The 23,925-nt window shown below is 40.3% G+C and overlaps 1 protein-coding gene and 1 long non-coding RNA gene across 5 annotated transcripts in view; one reads left to right on the forward strand and one right to left on the reverse strand.

Moving 5' to 3' along the window:
• Window positions 1-10,045, forward strand: part of ITGA6 (integrin subunit alpha 6) — a 79,638-nt gene extending 69,593 nt beyond the window's left edge. For 2 of the 3 annotated variants that reach the window (XM_054549497.2, XM_024243160.3), the window contains exons 24-25: window positions 1,761-1,886; window positions 7,863-10,045. In XM_054549497.2, the coding sequence (XP_054405472.1) occupies window positions 1,761-1,886; window positions 7,863-8,024 (288 nt within the window). In that variant the 3' untranslated portion in view covers window positions 8,025-10,045. Of the gene's footprint in view, window positions 1-1,760; window positions 1,887-5,554; window positions 6,943-7,862 lie in introns of those variants that run through there. The other variant, XM_063712619.1, reaches the window with a different exon arrangement.
• Window positions 1-23,925, reverse strand: part of LOC103889981 (uncharacterized) — a 68,174-nt gene that overhangs the window by 9,149 nt on the left and 35,100 nt on the right. For both annotated transcript variants that reach the window (XR_002914088.3, XR_002914087.3), the window contains exon 2: window positions 16,016-16,200. This is a non-coding gene — a long non-coding RNA (uncharacterized LOC103889981). The remainder of the gene's footprint in view (window positions 1-16,015; window positions 16,201-23,925) is intronic.

A 23,925-nucleotide genomic window follows, 5' to 3' on the forward strand; every position in this document is an offset into this window, starting at 1 on the left:
CTCTGTCAGGGGAGGGAAGGAGAGGGGAAGTGAGCCACGAGGCCACCTTGGGGCTCAGAGCTTGTAGAAAACCTCATTTAGAGCATAACAGGAAACATGGTGGCTGATAAAGGTGTTTTATGCCTGCCTGTTACCATCAGTATAATTGGCTAAATCTCAAGATGGGATTGCTGTCTATTGAATGTTTAAAGAAAAGCAGTTTTACTGCTTTTAAGTATTTTTTGTAAGTCAGGTGAGGTTGAGGAACTTTCCTAGAAGTGGAAAGGGAAGTACTTTGATGAGAGATTTTTTAAAGAAAAACACCACCGCATAGAAGTATTGAAGCACAGTGTAGACATAGCAGCATCCAGGGTTCAATACGGACATACAATATTTGACTGAAAACACTTCTCAGAAGTTAAATGCTCCCCCTGAGTTTTGTTTCCCCTTACTTTACATTCTCTTAATTCAGAAATATCAGAAACTTCAAACCAGTAGATCTCTAATCAGTGTAGTTTACAAAATCATGTTCACAGTAATCACCAGGTCTTTAACATGCTTTGAAAAATAGTTCCTGGTATCACAAAGTTCATTTGCATTCTAAACCCATGTAACTGAGTTGTTGGAATTGCCAGAAGCAGCTTTTTAGGTTTCTGAGTAAACACTATTTCTATTTAATTGATATTTGCAAACTATCCTATGTTTAGAGTTTAAGCTTAGCAGCAGCAGGAGCAACTTAAGCGCTAAGCTGCCTCTGAGTGGGTCCAGGGTTTAGTTTGTTCATATACCTTTTTGTAGAAGATGGCACCAAGCCATTTCAGGAAATGTTATTGTTTATGAGGGTCTTTAGTGTGATATCCTAAGAAAAAGGTAAAATGGTGTCCATCAGTCATGCAGCCCCATCCCTATTTTTGTATTTCACAACATCTTTAAAGTCTAAATGAGGAATGTTGGCTACTTGTGCCTAAACTGGCCCTTTTCTTTCCATTCCTGAAAATTAATTAAAAGAAAGTATAGGCCAGGTGAGGTGGCTCATACTTATGATCCCCACACTTTGGGAGGTCAAAGCAGGAGGATCACTTGAAGCCGGCACTTTGTGAACAACATAGTGAGACCCTGTCTCAACAAAAAATTTTTTAAAAAATTAGCTGTGCGTGGTGGCATGCGTCTGTAGTCCCAGCTACTTGGTAGGCTGAGGTTGGAGGATCACTTGAGCCTGGGAGGTTGAGGCTGCAGTGACCCATGGTCACACCACTTGCACTCCAACCTGGGCAACAGAGTGAGACCCTGTCTCCAAAAAAAAAAAAAAGAAGTATGATTGTTCTCAAAAAGATACCAGGTTAGATAGATAGAACAAACAGACTGGCTGTTAGATCTATTTAACTGGGTATCTTTTTGAGAGCAATTTGTTTAGATAGATACACAGACTGGCTGTGTATTGATAATTGCTGGAACAGGATGATGAATAGATAAGGGTTCATTATACAGTTTACTTGTGTTGATAACAAAATAATTTTTTTTTTAAAGATAAATTAACAAAGAAGTAACCACTTTGTCAGAATACAACCCAGCATTTTCAACATTCTGGGGAAAGATCTTCAAGGAATGTCTCTTGAAGCAATATTCTGTTAAGAGAAAGGATCTTGCATCAGAAAGTCATCTCATCCATTCACAGGCTGCATTGTCCAAAATATATTCAAAAGCAGAATTAGAACCATAAACTCCTGGCATGAACTCTTGCCGCAGTATGTAGTAATGCTGCTTTCTTTTCTGCCCTGTAGGTTCGTGTGACTGTGTTTCCCTCAAAGACTGTAGCTCAGTATTCGGGAGTACCTTGGTGGATCATCCTAGTGGCTATTCTCGCTGGGATCTTGATGCTTGCTTTATTAGTGTTTATACTATGGAAGGTAAGTCATCTCTGGCATTTGAATTTCATAACAAACTTTATTTCATGTTTTAAAAAATGGGAATCAGCACTGATAGTACGTTTTCTTTTTCATTGCTTCCTTTTTTCTAACATTATGAAACTCTTTTGACATAGCAAATTTGAGGAAAATTTTACCATGAACACCTGTATATTTACCAAGTATTTTGTATTTAAAGTATATTATTTGTACACAATAAGTTTCTTCATTTGTCTCTCACAGATAATTTAGCATGTTTAGCAAATAACAAATTTAGATTCTATTACTTTAGCATTTTCTTCACCTAAGATTGAAGTCTGGATCTAAGCCAAATTGTTAGGGTGTTGTAATAATCTGAATCTGTATCCCTGCTAATTTCAGTTTCTGTGAAGAATGTTCATAGCAGCCATTGGTGTTGGTTATGCTTACAGCTAGATTCGGAATAGAAGAGTATGACATGAATGAATAACTCTATGTCAAGGGGGTCACTATAGCGTGTATCAAACATAAGGAAGGTCTAGGTTCAATATGATGTTCCTCATTAGAATTTGGCCCTTTGACTGTAAATAAAATGTAATATCTTCCCCTGATTCTACCAGTGAAGAGTCTACATTATGAAAAACTGCATATGAGATGGATACAAACTCTTATTGCCCAAAGATTACAACCTAAAAATTTTAGATTATTCCCCGTGAGTGATAGAGGCTTAAGGTCCCTTATCTGCCATTCCAAAAAGCTCTGAAACCTTGAAGTATACAATGACTTATTTGGCAATAAAACCTGACGTGATGTGAAGAGAGGCTACTTCGAAGTCTTTATCCTTTATGATTAATTTCACTGCAGAAATACTAACATTTTGATTATAGTAGCATTAGGTATGCAGTGCATTACTCTTTTTAAAGGACAAAAATTTTGGATTCTCAAACATGTCCGGTCTGGAGGGTTCTGTATGAACCATCAACCCCCTAGGATCAGACTATCCTTTTCTTTTCATTGGATCCAAAAATATAATACATAAGGGTTCAAGATAGTCTTACTTGCAAACATTGAGCATCTGTTTTTGCTTTATTTTTTTCGACTGACTTCTGCCAATTTGAGATAATTTTCTGATGTCTTCTAGACATGGGATTGAAGCGCATGACAAAACTCCTCCTGGTAGGAAGTTTTAGCCAGTTTTACCTCTAATGTTCACCTCAGGCAGTAGGTTCCTCTGGCAAACATAGCCAGTCAATATAAAACATTTTTTCAAGGAGATGCCTTGAAGAAAAAAAAATTTTTTTTTGAGACTAGGTCTCTCGCTCTGTCACCCAGGTTGGATTGCAGTGGCGTGATCATGGCTCACTGCAGCCTTGACCTCCTGGGCTCAAGCAATCCTCCCACCTCAGCCTCCTGAGTAGCTGGGACTACGTGCCACCACATCTAGCTAGTTTTTAAATTTTTTTGTAAAGATGAGGCCTTGCTGTGTTGCCCAGGCTGGTCTTCAACCCCTGGGCTCAAGCAATCCTCCTGCCTTGGCCTTCCAAATTGCTGTAATTACAGATGTGAGCCATTGCACCTGGCCTTGAAAATTATTTTGATATCAAAAACTAAAGTTGGGGTTTGATATTTGAGGATGATGATGTGTTTTCTGGAAGAGGTCATAAGGATGGTCTTTCAGAGCATTGGCAGCCTTTATTGAGGGTGAGACAGCAGTGGATTTAAAGTTAGAAACCTAAGCTGTATATAATCTTCGTCAAATCATTCCATCTCCCTGGGGGCCTCTGTTTGCCTCGTCTGTTAAATAAGTTGATTGGATTATTAGATGATTTCATTATTTTGAGAGTTTTTATTTTGTTTTTGTTTTTTGAAGCTCTGAAGAGTCCAGGCTGTCAAGGGGACTCTAAAACACAGACAACTTATACGACCCCACATAAGAAGCATTTTTATTACTTTTTATACTTTTATTCAACTGAATAATATGTTAAAGTCATAGGATTTTAGGGTCAGAACTACAGTTCAATGGACCTTAAATTGGATTTTGTATATCCATGTAGAGGGCAAAGCTAAACTAGGCAGGATGAAGATCCCTACTTCAACCATAGTAGCTCAGATTGTATCCATTTTAAGTATCAGGATTCTGTACAGGATTTTGTTTGCAGGTGGAAAAAAAAAAAAAAAAAAAAAAAGTCCCTTGGGCTGGTCTAAATCACCTTCATTTTGCTAACAAAGATGCTCATGACCAGGGATATTAAGAATGTTGCCGGCCGGGCACGGTGGCTTACGCCTGTAATCCCAGCACTTTGGGAGGCTGTGGTGGGTGGATCACGAGGTCAGGAGATCGAGACCATCCTGGCTAACACGGTGAAACCCCATATCTACTAAATATACAAAAAATTAGCCGGGCATGGTGGCGGGCGCCTGTAGTCCCAGCTACTAGGGAGGCTGAGGCAGGAGAATGGTGTGAACCCAGGAGGTGGAGCTTGCAGTGAGCCGAGATCGTGCCACTGCATTCCAGCCTGGGCAACAGAGTGAGACTCCGTCTCAAAAACAAAAAAAAAAAGAATGTTGCCAAGTTGGAGGCAAGACCAGGCCTCTTGGTTCCTGGTTTATTCTTCTTCCCACCCTATTTACTAGCACATATTATTAAAAGCTGCCCAACAAAACTCTGTACTGATGGAAATGTTCTGGAGCTGCAGCATCCAGTATGGTAGCCATTAGTCATGTGTGGCTGTTAGGCACATGGAATATGGCTGGTTCAATTGAGGCATAGAATTTTAAATGTAATTTAAATTAATTTCAATCTGAATAGCCTCACAAAGCCAGCAGCTCCCATAGTGTACAAAGTGAATCTAGGCTTTTACCTTCATGAGTTGCTGGACTAGGAATCAGAGTTTTTCAGGAGATTTTATTTGACCAGGTTAAATTTTATAAAAGACAGCTCCATGGCCTTATGAACTAGATAAAAGTAAATAGGAAAAGTTCTCTATCACTGAACGAAGGAAATTATAGTAGAAAGTGGAATTATACTTTTATACTCATTTAGAGTGACCTAACCTGAGGGAGCAGCATTAGGTCCCTACCATTTAAGGGATTTATGGTGCTCAGAGTTTGGGAAAATGACAGCAATCATTCTTTCATGATGGTGTATTCGAATTTGTATTGTGATTCACCCCACAGATCCAAAGGCCTCAAGTAAATGGCATTTGTTCCATAAAATTTACTGTAAAAGGTAGAAAAATACCCATAGTATATCTATGTTTTATTTGGATTTGTGCTTTTATTTAGAGAATTTATTTTCTAACCTTTGTCTCAATAAACTGCCAAAGTCAATCTTTTGCCTCTTTTGGAGTTCATATTCTCCTGCAGGAAGAAACTACCCAAAGCTACAATCAGCAATGCATATACGTTTTCCCTATTAGAATGATTTTTATCCACAAGATTTCCGTTACAAAGAGAAAAATCAATGAGCTGACTAGTGTCATCCATATAAATATTTGACCAGAGATGTACGGTGAAGGGTGTATTGAATGTGACAACGAAACAATGCAGTGGCTGTTCACTGTTGGTTGACTGAAAGTGGTCTGTTTGTAAACAAGCCACTAGTAGAAAGCAGATTAAAATTTGAGATGTTCTGTTGTTTGGCTCTTATACACAAAACTGTAAAATTGACTAAATACCTTGCTTCCTTGTAGTGTGGTTTCTTCAAGAGAAATAAGAAAAATCATTATGATGCCACATATCACAAGGCTGAGATCCATGCTCAGCCATCTGATAAAGAGAGGCTTACTTCTGATGCATAGTATTGATCTACTTCTGTAATTGGTAATTGATCAATGTTTTTTAATTGCTAGCTGTGGGACCCGCTATGGTTGTGGTGGCTAACTTTAAGAACAACAGCTTGCTATGTGTGTCCCATTAACAGATGTTTCCAAATGTCCACACTGGCTTGCCTTGCTTGGATTTGTTTTGTTTTATTTCACTTGAAAGCTCAGTTTTTTGTTTTTTTTAATGCACAATCTTTCGTTGCAGGTGAGTTATTTTATGTTCTTGTTAAATATCACCACAGCAATGAAGAAAATTTGCAATATTTGTACACACAAAAAGAGGCTTTTAGCCCTCCATAGTAGCTCAGTTTGCCATGTGTTATTAATTCAGTATGTAGCCTTCCACTAGGGAATTCAAAGATGCATAAGAAATCATCCTAGATTTCTTGTTCATTTTGGAATTTTCCACAGATAGAAGCTGTGTCGACTGCCTAATTAACCTGTTGCATGTTGGAAATGTTGTGTTTCTCTTGGTGAGGCCTCCTCACTGTCATCTTTTTGTTCTCTTTGCTATAAAGTGATGGGGAAGGCTTGGAATGCTTTTTACTGTTGCTCAGGAATTGTTTTATGCTAGCTAAGCATGCAACTTCCATTTCCTGCATATCTCCTACTGGTCAAAGACCATTACAACAAACTATGATTATCAGCATGATGGGCTTTTATGGCCAACTTCAGAAGATGATCCCTTACCAGAGTTACCTTCCATCTACAAAATTCTAGTACAAAAAATACCCTGAACAGTTTTTATTGCAATATGTTGTGATGGAGTTTGACCATATTTCATGTATCCAGAGATTTTATCCAACCTTGGATCTCAGTTGATTTTAAATTCAAGTTTCTCTTATTTGGAAATACATGGAAATAGGAATTGCTAGTGATTCACCATTTATGTGGGCATGAGAGGACAGAATTACTCCTGTAGTCCTTTCCATGGCACTATCACAGTGAATCACAACATTGCCATTCAGTTTTACATATTACCCTTAATTTCCCTCTTTGTTTAAATGGGGTAGACAGCAGTCATATTTTGTAATAGATAGGTACTTCGGCTTTTTTTTCTTTTTTTTTGCACAGAATAAATGAATCCATGTAGAAATGACCTGGAACAAAACATCTTGGTCCATTTTGCTTATTGATTTAGTGATAACTATGCATATAATTTTATCTTGCTCCATGGCATTTTTATAACATAACATCATTCAGCATAAATGTCCTGTTACTATTGATGTCACACAATAAACACATTAATCAACCGTTCTATTAATATCCTCATTCTTCTAAACTGCATTTTAAAGTTGAAAACACCTTTTTTAAAAAAAAGTAAATATATTTCATTTAAAAATTTAATCTCAATTCAAATTTTTTCAGATATATTCTCAGTAAAAATATACTTTAGATCAGATTGAATATTTCAATGAATTTTATATATATATATACACACATAACACATTAACAATTTAAAGGTAAATGTATTTTTGCAATAGGGAGTGCTCTGAAATTCAGTGTAGTGATACACTTCTCAAGTCCTATGCAGCACATGATTTTTATTGCAGGAGACAGTTACTATGTGATTTATTAATGAAATAGCTTAATTACACGCACAATAGCAAATCCAGGCAACATAAATGACCTCCTGGCTAACGAGAGAAGTGATAGGTGTACTAGAGCCTCAGAGGAGAGAAAAAGATTATAAAGTTGACCTGTTGGAACACTGGCATATTCAAATAGTAATTTGTAAAATACTTGTGACATGATTTGCATTTTATTAGTGGGAAAGGGGCATGAAATAATCTTTGGTTTATGCCTTTTAAAAATTATCCTTAATCTAATCTGATAATCAGATATTTTACATATAATATTGTGATTATTTTTAAATATGGAAGCACTGTTTTCATAAACTCTTAAATTGTTAGTAAAGAGGTAGCCTACATTTGTTATAAAATGTAAAGAGAAGATGAAAATGGACTTTTCTTCCAGTTTTACAGCTGTTCTCTTCCGTTGATCCCCACTGGCTCTTCATTTCAACCTCTTGGTTCTTTCTTAAAAGAAAACCATGTCTTTTTCCCCTTAGTCCAGAGGTAGACATAGCTGAACAGAAAGCTTAGACATTCCCATTTAGTGTACTTGCTTCTTTGTGAGATTAATTTGTTTCTCTTTCTCTTTCCCTCTTCTCTAGTGTGGATTCTTTAAACGCTCTAGGTACGATGACAGTGTTCCCCGATACCATGCCGTAAGGATCCGGAAAGAAGAGCGAGAGATCAAAGATGAAAAGTATATTGATAACCTTGAAAAAAAACAGTGGATCACAAAGTGGAATGAAAATGAAAGCTACTCATAGGGGGGGCCTAAAAAAAAAAAAGCTTCACAGTACCCAAACTGCTTTTTCCAACTCAGAAATTCAATTTGGATTTAAAAGCCTGCTCAATCCCTGAAGACTGATTTCAGAGTGACTACACACAGTACGAACCTACAGTTTTAACTGTGGATATTGTTACGTAGCCTAAGGCTCCTGTTTTGCACAGCCAAATTTAAAACTGTTGGAATGGATTTTTCTTTAACTGCCTTAATTTAACTTTCTGGGTTGCCTTTGTTTTTGGCGTGGCTGACTTACATCATGTGTTGGGGAAGGGCCTGCCCAGTTGCACTCAGGTGACATCCTCCAGATAGTGTAGCTGAGGAGGCACCTACACTCACCTGCACTAACAGAGTGGCCGTCCTAACCTCGGGCCTGCTGCGCAGACATCCATCACGTTAGCTGTCCCACATCACAAAACTATGCCATTAGGGTAGTTGTGTTTCAATGGAAAGTGCTGTCTTAAACTAAATGTGCAATAGAAGGTGATGTTGCCATCCTACCGTCTTTTGCTGTTTCCTAGCTGTGTGAATACCTGCTCACGTCAAATGCATACAGGTTTCATTCTCCCTTTCACTAAAACACACAGGTGCAACAGACTTGAATGCTAGTTATACTTATTTGTATATGGTATTTATTTTTTCTTTTCTTTACAAACCATTTTGTTATTGACTAACAGGCCAAAGAGGCTCCAGTTTACCCTTCAGGTTGGTTTACTCAATCAGAATTAGAGCATGGGAGGTCATCACTTTGACCTAAGTTATTTACTGCAAAAAGAAAATCTTTATAAATGTACGAGAGAGTTGTTTTAATAACTTATCTATAAATTATAACCTCTCCTTCATGACAACCTCCACCCCACAACACAAAAGGTTTAAGAAATAGAATTATAACTGTAAAGATGTTTAATTATTTCAGGCATTGGATATTTTTTAGTTTAGAAGCCTGCGTAATATTTCTGCATTTCATACTGTAACATTCAGGAATTCTTGGAGAAAATGGGTTTATTCACTGAACTCTAGTGCAGTTTACTCACTGCTGCAAATACTGTATATTCAGGACTTGAAAGAAATGGTGAATGCCTATGGTGGATCCAAACCGATCCAGTATAAGACTACTGAATCTGCTACCAAAACAGCTAATCAGTGAGTTGATGTTCTATTTTTTGTTTTGTTTTGTCCCCTATCTGTATTCCCAAAAGTTACTTTGGGGCTAATTTAACAAGAACTTTAAATTGTGTTTTAATTGTAAAAATGGCAGGGGGTGGAATTATTACTCTATACATTCAACAGAGACTGAATAGATATGAAAGCTGATTTTTTTAATTACCATGCTTCACAATGTTAAGTTATATGGGGAGCAACAGCAAACAGGTGCTAATCTGTTTTGGATATAGTATAAGCAGTGTCTGTCTTTTGAAAGAATAGAACACAGTTTGTAGTGCCACTGTTGTTTTGGGGGGCTTTTTCTTTTCAGAAATCTTAAACCTTAAGATACTAAGGACGTTGTTTTGGTTGTACTTTGGAATTCTTATTCACAAAATATATTTTGTTTACAAAAATTTCTGTAAAACAGGTTATAACAGTGTTTAAAGTCTCAGTTTCTTGCTTGGGGAACTTGTGTCCCTAATGTGTTTAGATTGCTAAGGAGCTGATATTTTGACAGTGTTTTTAGACCTGTGTTACTAAAAAAAGATGAATGTCCTGAAAAGGGTGTTGGGAGGGTGGTTCAACAAAGAAACAAAGATGTTATGGTGTTTAAATTTATGTTTGTTAAAAATGTCATCTCAAGTCAAGTCACTGGTCTGTTTGCATTTGATACATTTTTGTACTAACTAGCATTGTAAAATTATTTCATGATTAGAAATTACCTGTGGATATTTGTATAAAAGTGTGAAATAAATTTTTTATAAAAGTGTTCATTGTTTCGTAACACAGCATTGTATATGTGAAGCAAACTCTAAAATTATAAATGACAACCTGAATTGTCTATTTCATCAAACCAAAGTTCAGTGTTTTTATTTTTGGTGTCTCATGTAATCTCAGATCAGCCAAAGCTATTAGTGCCAAAGCAATAGGATTGAGGGTTTTTTCTGTTTTCGCTCTATGTAGGTGATCCTCAAGTCTTTAATTTTCCTTCTTTATGATTAAAAGAAACCTACAGGTATTTAAAAACCTACAAATTGGGAGCTGTCTTTGGATTGAATCTTCCTCTTCACTGCCTGTCCTTGTAAGGATAGGGAATTGCTTAGCAATGATAACCTGGCATTAAAAAAAGTTCTGATGGCTAAGCTGCTTCCTTCTTAGAATATGCTTTCGATGTGGGAGCAGGCTAGCTGTGACGTGTGTGGCAGAATCAACTAGTCAGAAAATATTTTCTTCAGCAAAAGATTTTAGAGTTTTATGAAACCTCTAGCTGGATTATCACAACCTAATACAAGAAAATAAAATATATATTTTATATATATATATATAAAATGCCTAGACAATATATAGTATGCCCTGGCCTGAATAAATGTCTAATATATTAGGTAATAGCTTTCCACTATACTTGGCATTACATAAAATCTTGGCCTTCTTGGTTCTTTGAAGATCAAACAGGTGTTACCACCCAAAGAAATATGTGATTGGCACTTAATGATTTGGGCCAGTGGCTGTGAACCTTTTTAGCCTCAGTTCATGTATCAGATATACCCAGATTAAATCACTACAATAATATGTAATCATAACCTCATAGAGCCTATCAGTAGCTGTGGTTTGACTAGGGCTATGGCATAAATAACAGACTGTAAGTCATGGCCCATCCAGTCATAGTGCCTGTGATTCCAACACTTCCCCTCCCTCTCAAAAATTACAGGAACGTCTACCAGCGATTGTGGTATTCTTACAGGGTTATCCCTCGATCTGTTTGGATTCACAGAGGAATCACTGCAAACATTGATACTTCATTACTGGTTGCAAATTAGTTGCTGCAAATTCAGTGTGTCGTGCATAGTCATGGTTTATGCTTTTCCCTTGTGGCTGAGAATATTCTAGCATGTGGTGTTGATATAGGTGGGGAATGCTTTAAAGATTGTCCAGACTGCCAGCCATGGTGGCTCATGCCTGTAATCCCAGCACTCTGGGAGGCTGAGGATCCTTGAGACCACAAGTTGAGACCAGCTTGGGCAACATGGCAAGACCCAATCTCTACAAAAAATTTAAAAATTAGCCAGGTGTGGTGGTGTGCACCTGTAGTCCTTGCTACTCGGGAGGCTGTGGTGGGAAGATCGCTTGAGCCTAGTAGTTTGAGGCTGCAGTGAGCTATGATCATGCCACTGCACTCTGGCCTGGGCAACAGAGTGAGATCCTGTCTCTAAAAAATTGTCCAAATCAGGGAAGTAAGGATAAGATCAAGCCTTCTACTCTAAATGAAAACATCTTAATGAGAAACTGGTCTCCAGTACACTATCCCACAAAAGGACAATGTGGGAAGACAAGCCGGGATTGAAAGACTTTTGTTTTCAAGGAGGGAAAGAGACGCTGTCAGTGGTTGGGTTCCACATAAGTACATCCACAGGGTTGAGAAAACAAATGTGGAAGAGTTGTTTGATCAACTTGGGTAGCATAAAGTAAGTGATTAAAGGCAGTTCCTTAAGACCAAAGGACAGGGTCCAACCACTTGGAATGAGGAAAAGGCGAGGGTCAAAGAGGTGAAGAAAATGAACCTCAGAATGATTTCAAGAGTGGCTATTCCATGCTAGTGGGGCATCTGTTCTTCCCGTAGTTTCTGATTATGGTTAATAGCAAGTTCTTTTTCTCTACCTTAAACAGGTTTTGCCAGCTCCAAAAGGCATCTCATCCAGCTGTTGGAAGGTAGGAGAGCTGTACACTAGGAGCTGAGACCAGGTCTGTGGAGGTGCTACCAACAGACCTCATCTAGGAGGAAAATCATGAGGGGATTCATAGTCAAATCCTCTTGACTCAGGGTAAATGAACTGTAAAACACAAACCAGAGGAAGGAAACTGTTGTGGCCCAGTGCAAGGGTGGACCAGGCACCACAAAGGGCAAAACTAACCAGGTAATGGTTGATAATTACACCAGAGTTGAGGGAATCAAGTGGTCAAGTGCAATTTTTGTAGCAGTCAGCAAAGCTTAAGTGCCTCAATCTTCTCTTGCCCTGGAGCCATCTCTCAGTTATGCTGCCTGTGCTGGGGTCATGGAAACAGTTCCATGCTAGGAGAGGTCAGATAAATTTCTTACTCTTCAGCCTTCTAAAACATGTGCCAAAAATCTCAAACTACAGGGTCAGAATGTACTACTGTTGTTATCTCAAAGCCTAGCAATTTAAGTTTTCAGTTCACCAACAATCAGTAAGTGGATTTAAGTGAGTGTTCTGTTAAGATCCTGTCACTGTGAGAGGGATGTGATTTAATCATTATTTTCCAGTTGGAAGTAAACAGATGTTTAGGGATGTTAAATTAGGCTCTGGGGATATACGTAAGACACTGGCTCTCTGACCTTTTATAGGAAGCTTATCTGAAACTACAGATGGTATTGACAAGCATAAGTGAATTCACTTTTTATAGGCAGCAGAATTTAAAACCCTAAGATATCAATGATTGACACATAAATTCAATACCTGGCCAGGTGTGGAGGCTCACGCCTGTAATCCCAGCACTTTGGGAGGCCGAGGCAGGCAGATCACATAAGGTCAGGAGTTCGAGACTAGCCTGACTGACACGGTGAAACCCCGTTTCTACTAAATACAAAAAATGAGCCAGGTGTGGTGGTGGCACATGCCTGTAATCCCAGCTACTTGGGATGCTGAGGCAGGAGAATCGCTTGAACTGGGAGGCAGAGGTTGCAGTGAGCCAAGACTGCGCCACTGCAGTCCAGCCTGGGCAACAAGAGCAAAACTCTGTCTCAAAAAAAAATAAAGTCATTACCTCAATCACTGCGGGCAGAACTTGCCCCAGAACAACCCCATTCCCAGAAAATTTAGAGTCATTCTTAACCAGGTCTACACATTTAAATCACCAAAGAAATACATATATATTTATTAAAATCCTGATGGCTGCACAATCTGCCACACTGACTACATGAGAATCTGAGTGTGAGACCCAGGAATTAGTGCTGCTTAAAGCTCCCCAGCTGACTCGTAAAGTGCAGCCAGGATTGAGAACCGCTTTAGAGATTATTGGATGTTGTGAATATTTATCAAAATAATATGCTCACTGTGTGGAATGCCTCATTCCTGTTTGTGGTACTTCCACTGCACCAGTAACAGGAGGTAGAAGCTAGAGGTGCATTTGCTATAGGCAGGGAGGCAGCTGAGCAGTGAATAAGGGCATGTCTCTGGAGCCACGCTGCAGGTGTGAATTAGCTTTTCCTCTTAGAACATAACCTTGGGTCAGTTACTGATATCTCTGTGCCCAGTTTCTTGGCCTATAAAATAAGACTGGTTATAGTGCTCACTCAGAGGTTCTTTTTTTTTTTTTTTTTTTTTTTTTTGAGACAGAGTCTGGCTCCGTCAAGACGGAGTTTTACTCTTGCTGCCCAGGCTGGAGTGCAATGGCGTGATCTTGGCTCAGTGCAACCTCCGCCTTCTGGGTTCAAGCGATTCTCCTGTATCAGCCTCCCGAGCAGCTTGGATTATAGGCACCCGCCACCACGCATGGCTAATTTTTTGTATTTTTAGTAGAGATGGGGTTTCGTCATGTTGGCCAGGCTGGTCTCGAACTCCTGACCTCAGATGATCCACCCCTGCTTCGGCATCCCAAAGTGCTGGGATTACAGGTGTGAGCTACCACACCCAGCCCAGAGGTTCTTGTAAAGAGAAAATTGGACCATCTGGAAGTGCTTATTAAATGTTAGTTACTTTTATACTTACCCTTGTTTATTATATAGAACCATAAAATGTTAAAAGGGGAAGGAAGCATGGAAATCTAGTTCTACTTCCTCGTTTCACAGATGGGGAGACACGGTTTATTTTTATTGTCACGGGAACCTTTTGTCTCCTCATTCTTCAGTGTCCACCAACTTAAGTCTTACTAGTGGGTATTATAACTACAAAAAAAAAAAAAAAATGATGAACCTAAGTCTTAAAGTCCTTATCAACATAGATCATTCTGAACAATGACAAGAGTGACCTTTTTTCTATGTTAAATTCTGTCTCAACCCTTAATACAGTGACCATAATGCAGTCTTCGGTTGGGGTCAGAAAGATGACATGTTAAGATAATCAACAAAGCATCTTGAAATCGCTAAGGTATTGATTCTTTGTGTTTTTTCCCCCGACATGGAAGAGTGTGAAAAGAGCAGATTCTCTTTTTGAACCTTTTCTCAGAGTTCTTTACACACCATCGATTTCTTTGATTTCCTTTAGTGGGAAGGCAAGCTGCAGTTTTACTGGTTATTTCCCTTACCTCTGTGCAGAAGAGGAAATGCTCACAGAGCTCATCTTGCACCTGAGTTACACCATGTGTGTTAGAACGGAGTTTGTCACTGGAAGAACAAATTTGAAAACTCCTGCCTCCCGCATGTCACAATAATGCATGGACTGAAAGACTATGTAAAGGCAAAAAACATACATATACATGCATTCTTCCACAGGAAGACTGGGGGACTGCCTGATGCCAAGGTGTCCTCAAATAGCTGATGGAACTGAAGTTCTGGGGTTCTTACCTAACTGAGGAAGCCACTGGTTGTCAGGAAATCTCAATTAGAGAAGTTAAGAACAGTCTTTCTCAAAATTTAACATGCCTAAGACTCACCTGAGGATCTTGTTAAGATTCAGGTTCTGATTTAAGCAGTCTAGGAAACAGCCTGAGAGTCTACATTTCTAACAAGCTCCAGGTGCTGCAATACTACTGACCTATGGATTACTCTTTGGATATCAAGGGTCTCTAGAGCCAGTCTTTATTCAAGTCCCTATTGTGTCACTTTTTACCATATGACCTGGGCAAGTTTAAATGCCTGATGCCTTAATTCCTTCACATGTAAAATGGTATAAGGAATAAGATTATAACCTAGGCTGCCAAGGAATATACACTATCTTATGTACCTCTACACAACTTCCAAACCCCTAACATCCTCAAATGTGTGGATACGGACCGACTGGGGTGCAGTTAAGTCGGTTTATCTAAATATATAGCTTTCACCGTCTTGACAGGATAGCTGACATTTGTTGTAGGCTACTCTTACAGGCTATGCTTTTAAGATTCCTGCCCCGTGAGAAGTAAAATCCCATGACAGTGAATAGCATTACAACGGAATGGGAAACAATGTGCCAGTTCTAGTAGCTGACCTACAGAAGCAGTGACATGTTGATCTGGTTATAAAGACTTATCTAAATCAGTAACAAAACAAACACATTGAAAAGGTTCAGGCTGACTTAAAGAGAAGCTTTTGCAATTTGACATTTCCTTTCTTAAGCAGCAATTATTCAGTATTTCTTTGCCTGTGCCCACCATGAACAACCCAAGTACTTATGCCAGAAAACACACACACATAAATTAATAAAACTCCTAAGCCACTGTGATACATATCTGTGGACTGGCTTGCTCTATTCCATACTTTTTCTAGTTGGAGGGGCTGAGGGGCTAAAAATACCTTCCCAGACTCCCTTGCAGTTAGGGTTGTACATATGAATATTTTATTTTTATTTATTTATTTAGAGACAGGGTCTCACTCAGTAGCCCAGGCTGGAGTGTAGTGGTGCTATCTTGGCTCACTGCAACCTCCACCTCCTGAGTTCAAGAGATTCTCTCACCTCAGCCTCCCAAGTAGCAAGTAGCTGCAATTACAGGCACCCACCACCATGCACAGCTACCTTTATATTTTTAGTAGAGATGGGGGTTTCAGCATGTTGGCCAAGCTGGTCTCAAACTCCTGACCTCAAGTGATCTGCCTGCCTCAGCCTCCCAAAGTGCTGGGATTACAAGAGTGAGCCACCGCACATGGCTGAAATAAATGTAATTCTATGACTTGCATACCTGTTCACTTGAGATCTGAAACATGGACTCACGGTGGCTGTTTCTCCTAGCAAGCATGGCACGGAGCCCCAGGATTCAATGTTGAGTGTCTTCCAGCTTTCTGAGCCATCATCAGAGAAGGATTGTGACCTCTTGATTCCTTTTTCCTGACCTTGGATTGCAACTTCAAGTATTTGCCTTCAACCCTGTTTTGAAAAATAAAAATGAAATCCTAAGCCCCCAACCAAATAAATGGACCCCCTCTTTGCCACAGGGACCCTAGAGTAATTTTGAAAACCTGAGTTTAAGGGATGCTGCATCTCCCTTTTGTGGTTTTGACACAACAATTGACCAGCATTTCTTCCTAATAAGAGACCACTGACCATGGAGTGGCTCTGGCTAGTGTACATGTGACTCATGAAGGGGCATGAAGCCCCATTGCATATATGCACATTTCTCCTTTTGTAAATATTCATGATTCCTATTGCTGGCCACTGTGTTCAGCATAGACTCCTGTTCCCTTTGCCCCTCCCTCAAAGTATCTGTTTCCAGCTCCTGGACAGAGGCTATCCTTCCCAGTGTCAGAATGGTCACCCTGTCAGCTGCAAACTTTTATGAAAAATAAAGCTCTCCTTTCCAAATTTATAAACTTTGTAACCAACCAGTGGGTTCTCCTTGCCTACTGCCCAGATAGAGCCAATTTATCAAGACAGGGGATTGTAATAGAGAAAGAGTTTAATGCATGCCTCTGGGGATTCAGTCAGGATGGTGGGGAAAATTATAAGAAGCAAATCTTCTTGGAAGGCCTGGGGGAGATGCATAAGCTCCAGTAATAAACTTGGCTGAAGGCAGCCTTGTCCCCTTAGTTAAGTAAATTAAAGTAGAAACAAAGGAATGTGGGGCGTTTATCTAACTAGCTTGTTTACTCATGTGGTCCTAAGACTAACCTTTGATTTACTGTGGGTGCTTAACTGCTTTCTACTCAGGAGGTCCACAATGTCAACTATCCTCTAGTGGTGTTTATTCACGACCTTTGTCAATTAACCTTTACTGAATAAATCCAAGTCTCACTGACTGGTCAAGGCCGCAGTCGCAACTGTTTACAGCACTCTGCTTGTAGTCTGTAAGCAGCCTGGACGCTCAGCTGGACTGGCAAAGCAGAATATCTATGTGTCAGTGTACTTTATTCATCCGTTGTTGGGTCAGGGTCTGTGGGACGGACTCCACAGCTGGTGCCCTGTGTGGGGATCGCTGTGAAGGGAGCACGACAGACCCCTAGAAATGAAGGTGGAGAGGACTGGCGGTCAAGTCAGTAAAAGAGTGAGTCATTGGTGCCTGCTTGGGATTACCAAGTTTGGGGGGGGATTGTTCAGGCTGAGATTTCATCATGGGATAACAGTTATCAGTTCAACAAAGACAGTATATAAAAGTGTTGAAACAGTTACTTAAGGCTAGGGGAGCATCAGTTTTGCAGGCTCAATTAAGAGACCCAATGCAAACTGTTGTCTCACTTAATCCATGGTTCCCAGAAGAAGGACCGCTAGATGTAGAGGTCTGGGAACAAGTGGGGAGAAATCTTAACGTTATGCACGAGGGCAATGCGTCCCAGTAACAGCTTTTAATGCTTTAGGCTTTAATTAGAGCAGCCCTAGTTCCGTTCTACACGGAAGAGCCTAAAAAGGGGAAGGAGGAGGAACCGTCACCTATCTTATCGCCTCCTCTTCCCTCAGCCCTGATATTACCGGGCCAAAGTAACAAAGAGGAAACAGAGGTTGTGCCTGAGCCACCTCCTCCAATAGATAAGAAAAAAAAAAAAAAAAAAAAACGAGAGATACACTACAGCTATGAAACCCTGTCTTAAGCAGGCAGCATTAAAAGGGGAGCTCTTAGCTTGCCCAATAATGCAAAATCAGCAAGGCAATCAGGTACCTAAAGAGTTGTTAAAAAAAAGCATTAGAGGCCAAAGCCAGGCGGCCAAGCAAGCAGTAAGTGGAAGGAGAGGCTGGGCAGAGAGGAAGTTCGGGAAACCAGAGCCAGCAAGTGCTCCCGGAAACTCTGTCCACACGGGGGCAGCGGCAACAAAGAGCCAGGCCCGGCTCTCGGAAGTTAGCCTGTTAGAGAGGGGCAGGAGGCGCATGCGGGAAAGTCGGCCCACTGGGCAACAGCCACTGGGCAGCGGGGGTAGGAAGTGGCACAGGCGAAAAGCAACGCAGCTGCTGCCACCCCAGGACCCGTCTGCTCAGCTCTCCAGCTCTGCAGGTGGCCCATGGTAAAATTTCATGTGCTCCTTGTAGACGAGAGACATCCCAAATTATAATTCTATGCTAAGATTTAAGTAAAATTTAATAATTTGAAAAACCTCTTTCTGATAATGGGCACTGTTGTCTCTCTCTTACCCCTAACTCTCTCCAAATCCAATTTAAGTAAAACCGTAACCTCTAAAGGGAGAGAAATTACAAACGGCCCATGAGTTAGTTAAGGAGCAATTAAAGCAAACTTTCCTCCCCAGTAGAAACAAAAACAAAACAAAAACAAAAAAACTTCCTGATTACAAGGTTATTAATTTTATGGATAATATTCTACTAACAGCCCTTGGAGTTCGCCCATTTTCATCATTCCCAAAAAGTCTGGGAAATGAAGACTTTTGCATGACTTAATGTGCTATTAATGCTACTTTACAGCCTATGGGACCCCTTCAACAGGGCCACTCCTCCCCTGTGATGATTCCTCAAGATTGGCCTATAATCATTATTGACTTAAAAGATTTTTATACAATTCCTCTAGCAGAACCGGACAGAGAAAAATTTGCGCTTACAATACCAGCTATCAATAATGAAAAGCCAGCTTGTTGATTTCATTGGAAAGTGCTTCCTCAAGGAATGCTAAACAGTCCTACCATGTAAATCAAGCTTTGGTCCCTAGTACAAAAGAATTTCCTGATTGCAAGATTATTCATTTTATGGATGATATTCTACTAGCAGCCCCAATGGAGCCAATACTTTTAAATTTATATTCCTCTGTCGTAAAGAATACAGAGCTAAGAGGTTTAATGATTGCACCTAAGAAAGTACAAATGTCCTCTCCTTGGAAATATCTTGGGTACATACTAACTTCCTGGTCAGCAAGATCTCAAAAGGTTAAATTAAATACTAGCACTGTATACACCTTAAATGATTATCAGAAATTGGGCGATATTACCTAGCTCCACCCCACTTTGAGGATTCCTACTGATAAACTACAAAATCTGTTTTCTATCTTAAAGGGTAATCCAGCCCTGGATTCTCCTAGATATTTAACCCCTGAAGGAAAAAGGGAAACTGAGGAAATAGAGCATGCCATCTCTCAGAGGCAGCTAGTCGCATTGATCCATGGTATTCAATTCAGTTGTTTATTTTTCCCACCAAACACCCCCCTACAGGGTTAACAGGACAGATGACCCCAGGGCTACGCTTCCTAGAATGGGTTTTTTGCTCACATACCAGGACTAAAACACTATCTCCGTATATTCAGTTAATTACTAAAGTCATCTATTCAGGCCGCAAAAGATGCAATCAGTTGCTAGGTTATGACCCTGATGTCATCAGGATTCCTTTAAGCGAAAAGCAATGTGAATCAGTATTGCTCTTATCAATAGATCTGCAAATAGTTTTCTCTGATTATACAGGACAAATAGAGCACATGCTTCCTGCTGATAAACTCCTTCATTTCTTACCTCATACGCAGGTAATCTTACCCACAAAAATAGTTCACTCCCCCATACCTAATGCTTTAACACTGTTTACTGAGGGGTCTGGTAAACATGGAAAAGCGGCAGTCTGGTGCAGACTACACAATTCAATCACTTGATCTGGGTTTACTAGCAATCAGAGAGCTGAGATTGGGGCTCTGATACTGGCCTTGGAAACTTTTTCCACGCAGCCCACAAATATTGTAAGTGACTCGGCTTACTCAGCATATTTGCTACAAAATCTTGAAACAGCTTTAATTAAGTCCACTCTGGAGCCAGCCTTGTGTGCTTTTTTTCTCCGACTTCAGCAATTGCTAGATCAACATACACATCCTATTTTTATTACACACATTCGAGCCCACAGCTCTCTGCCTGGCTCATTGGCTTATGGCAATGAACAAGCAGATCTTCAGGTTATGACATCACTGCTTGACCAAGCCACCCAATCACATCAATTTTTCCACCAAAATTAGGGAAACTTATCTAAACAATTTCAACATATACAAAGGCTGGCTAAACAAATTATCCTACAATGCCCAGACTGCCAGCTCACAGGCACATCCCCTCCTTCCACAGGTATTAACCCTAGAGGACTAGAACCTAATCAGTTATGGCAAACAGATGTTACATATGACTCTGAATTTAGAAAACTGAGATATGTACATGTATCCATTGATACCAACACCCATTTAATTAGTGCACATGCCCTTCTGGGAAGAGTCTACTCGATATGTCATTAAACATCGTCTTTTAACTTTTGCATTTACGGGATGGCCCACAAAAATTAAAATGGATAATGGTCCAGCTTATGCCAGCTCACAATTTCAACAATTTTGTCACAATGTGGAATATCCAACATTCCACAGGGATCCCATATGACCCCCAAGGACAAGCAATAGAACGTGCCCACTATTAAAAATATGCTCAAAAAAAACCAGAAAGAAGGAGTATGGGTAAAAGATCCTGCAACACTATAGGCACAAGCCTTATTTACCCTTAATTTTTTAAATTTAGATGACAAATTTCAATCAGCTGTAGAAAAGCACTTTGCTAAAACCTCTCAAGGCATAAAACCTGCAGTTTGATGGAAAGATGTAAAAAGTAATGTATGCCGTGGTCCAAATGAATTATTAACATGGGGAAGAGGGTATGCTTGTGTTCACACCCCCTCAGGTCCTCTTTGGATTCCAGCATGATGCATCAAACCATACCATGGCATGGCTAGGACCCAACCCGGTACCAGAAATGAAGGAGTTAACCCTACAAGACCCACAGACCCAGAAGATGCGGCTTCCGTGAATGACACAAGCCCCAGACGTTATCTGGGGGATGATGAAGAAGACAACTCAGGAGGCTGAACAAATCCTGCTCCAGACACAGACAGCATTTACTCCAGATAATTTGTTTCTTGCTATGTTTTCTGTTGTACATTGCAACTCACGTAGGGTATTAATCCTTTTTATGCTCTTGCTTTGTTTGCAACTGGTACCTGCTACACTCTTTTGGGCTCATTATCTTAGACCCACCTTTCTTTTGCTCTGTCACCTTGGCAGACACTCCCTTCCCAGCCTTTAATAACGTGACTACTTGGCTAGGAGGGATAGATTTACCCCCAGTGGGGTCCCTCAATAATCACACACATTGGACTAAAGTGCCAAGTAACACTACATAACACTCCACTATCCTCCCACTGTGTGTAAGTTATAAAGGTTCTAACCCTTACTGTGTACCTGCCCAAAAACAAGTATAGCTACATCATGGCAAAGGATATGCCTTAACATTCTTAGCTGCAGGTAGCCTCAAACCAGGCATTGCAATCAATGCTGCTTTCCCAAACATTCCTTCCTGTGCTAAAGAACAAAGCCAGAAAAGTAATGAACGGATTCCAATTTAGCTGGGATGTCTGTCATGGGAAACAAGTCCATAGCCTCCAGTTAGGCAATTATAATATCTTAGACTGAAGTCCCCACGGCCAATTGCAGGGCAGCCTTACTAATGTCTTCGTCCATCATAGCATCAATCACAATTTCATAGCCATGTCTTGTTCCCCTTTATTTTGGGCCAATGAGGGGATAGGATATCCCAGACCCCAAGTAAAGTCCATGCCAACCCAAGGCACCTTATGGTGCCTGGGACATCTCAGCGCCTCCCTTAACACCTGACATGGGACATATCATAATTCCCATTGCAACTATACTATAACCTTTATTCATAATCACACTGATCAGTGCCTGATTTGCACTACCTATCCATATGTTTTCCTTATGGGAACTAACATTTCCATTATACCCCAAAACTCCACGTTTGTGACCCAGGTGCAGGGATAGGCTTGGTTTGCCTCATATATCACTCACCACAATATATCTAATTTAAAAATCACTAGTGTCATGGTATTAAGGAGACAATCTGAGGCATTTCTACCAGTCAATTTGACATGACTGGCAAGGTTCCTCTGCCCTTGCCACCTTAGAACGTGCTCTGTCCCAGGTCAGACACAAAAGATTCATAGTTACACTTATGGCCTTTATAATCTCAGCCATAGTCATCCTGGCAACTGCTAGCATTGCTGTTGCACCTATTACTGAGTCAATATAAACAGCTAGCTTTGTAGATAATCTGGCCAAAATGTGTCTAATGATCTTCTCTTACAGCAATGTATGGATCACAAGATTCTTGCATGACTGTGAGCCCTTGAGGCTGCCTTAGAGTATATGGGGGAGTGACAAGATGCACTGGCATTCCAAAAGCAATTAAACTGTGACTGGGGCATAAACATATCTGTGTCACTTCTCTACCTTGGAATCCATCAATACATAGTTGGGATGAGGTAAAACACCACCTCTGGGGAACCTTTCATGATAATTTAACAGCACACATAAAGCAACTTAAAACTAAAATTTTAGAATCCCTTCACACCATAGATCTACACACCCAACAAACAGCCATATAGAAGGGTGTGCAAGATCATCTCTCCTAGTTAGAACCCCACTCCTAGGGGTCTCTCTTTGACTGGAAAGAATGTTGCTAATTGTACTCATGATTGTATTATGCTATTTGCTAATTCAGGATGCAAAGCCAGAATAAGAGCAATGACCGCCACGCCTGACAAACCTGCTGCTGCATACATGTACACTCTCCAATCAAAAAGACCTGATGCAGAAAACAAAAAAGGGGGAGATGTGGGGGTTCAGTCAGGATGGTGGGGAAAATTATAAGACACAAACCTTCTTGGAAGGCCTGAGGGGTCTGCGTAAGCTCCAGTAATAAACTTGGCTGAAGGCAGCCTTGTCCCCTTAAATAAATTGGAGTAGAAACAAAGCAATGTGGAGAGTTTATCTAACTAGCTTGTTTATTCACGTGGTCCTAAGACTAACCTTTGATTTACCCTGGGTGCTTAATTGCTTTCTACTCAGGAGGTCCACAATGTCAATTACCCTCTAGTGGTGTTTACTCACGACCTTTGTCAGTTAATCTTTACTGAATAAATGCAAGTCTCTCTGACTGATCCAGGCCGCGGTCGCATCTGTTTACAGCACTCTGCTTGGAGTCTGTAAGTGGCCAGTACGCTCAGCTGGACTGGCAAAGCAGCATATCTGTGTGTCAGTGTACCTTATTCATCCGTTGGTGGATCAGTGTCTGCAGGACAGACCCCTGCACATGCCCTGTCAGCTAAAGGGGAGATCAGAGTCATTATTCAAATTAGTCTCTCCGAAAATCTGAAGACTTCCGGAGTTTTTTAAGGATAATTTGGTGGGAAGGGGATTAGAGAGTGGGAGTGCTAATTGGTTGGGTCAGAGATGAAATCATAGTGGGTTGAAGCAGGTTCTTCTTGCTGTCTTCTGTTCCTGAATGGGATCACAGAACTGCCCGAACCAGATTACTGGTCTGTGTGACAACAGCTGGTGCACTAGAATGCAAGGATTCAAAAATATCTCAAACACCAGTATTAGGTTTTACAATAGTGATGTTATCTCTAGGAACAACCGGGGAAGTCGGGAATCTTATGGCCTCTATGGACTGTGACCTCCAGGTTACATGTAGGTTCTAAGTTATACTGAGGGCTTAAGAAATACCCTGTGAGACGTGGGCCATGAAGGCTGCACCACTCTCACTCTAGATGAAAACCAGTGTTCCAAACCAAGGAATGATTTCTTTTATTAAGGCCTTAATGGCTTCAGAAGCTGTTTTTGTCCAACAAAGAAAA

The sequence above is a fragment of the Pongo abelii genome, chromosome 11, assembly GCF_028885655.2.
Source record: "Pongo abelii isolate AG06213 chromosome 11, NHGRI_mPonAbe1-v2.0_pri, whole genome shotgun sequence".
Classification (NCBI taxonomy): domain Eukaryota; kingdom Metazoa; phylum Chordata; class Mammalia; order Primates; family Hominidae; genus Pongo; species Pongo abelii.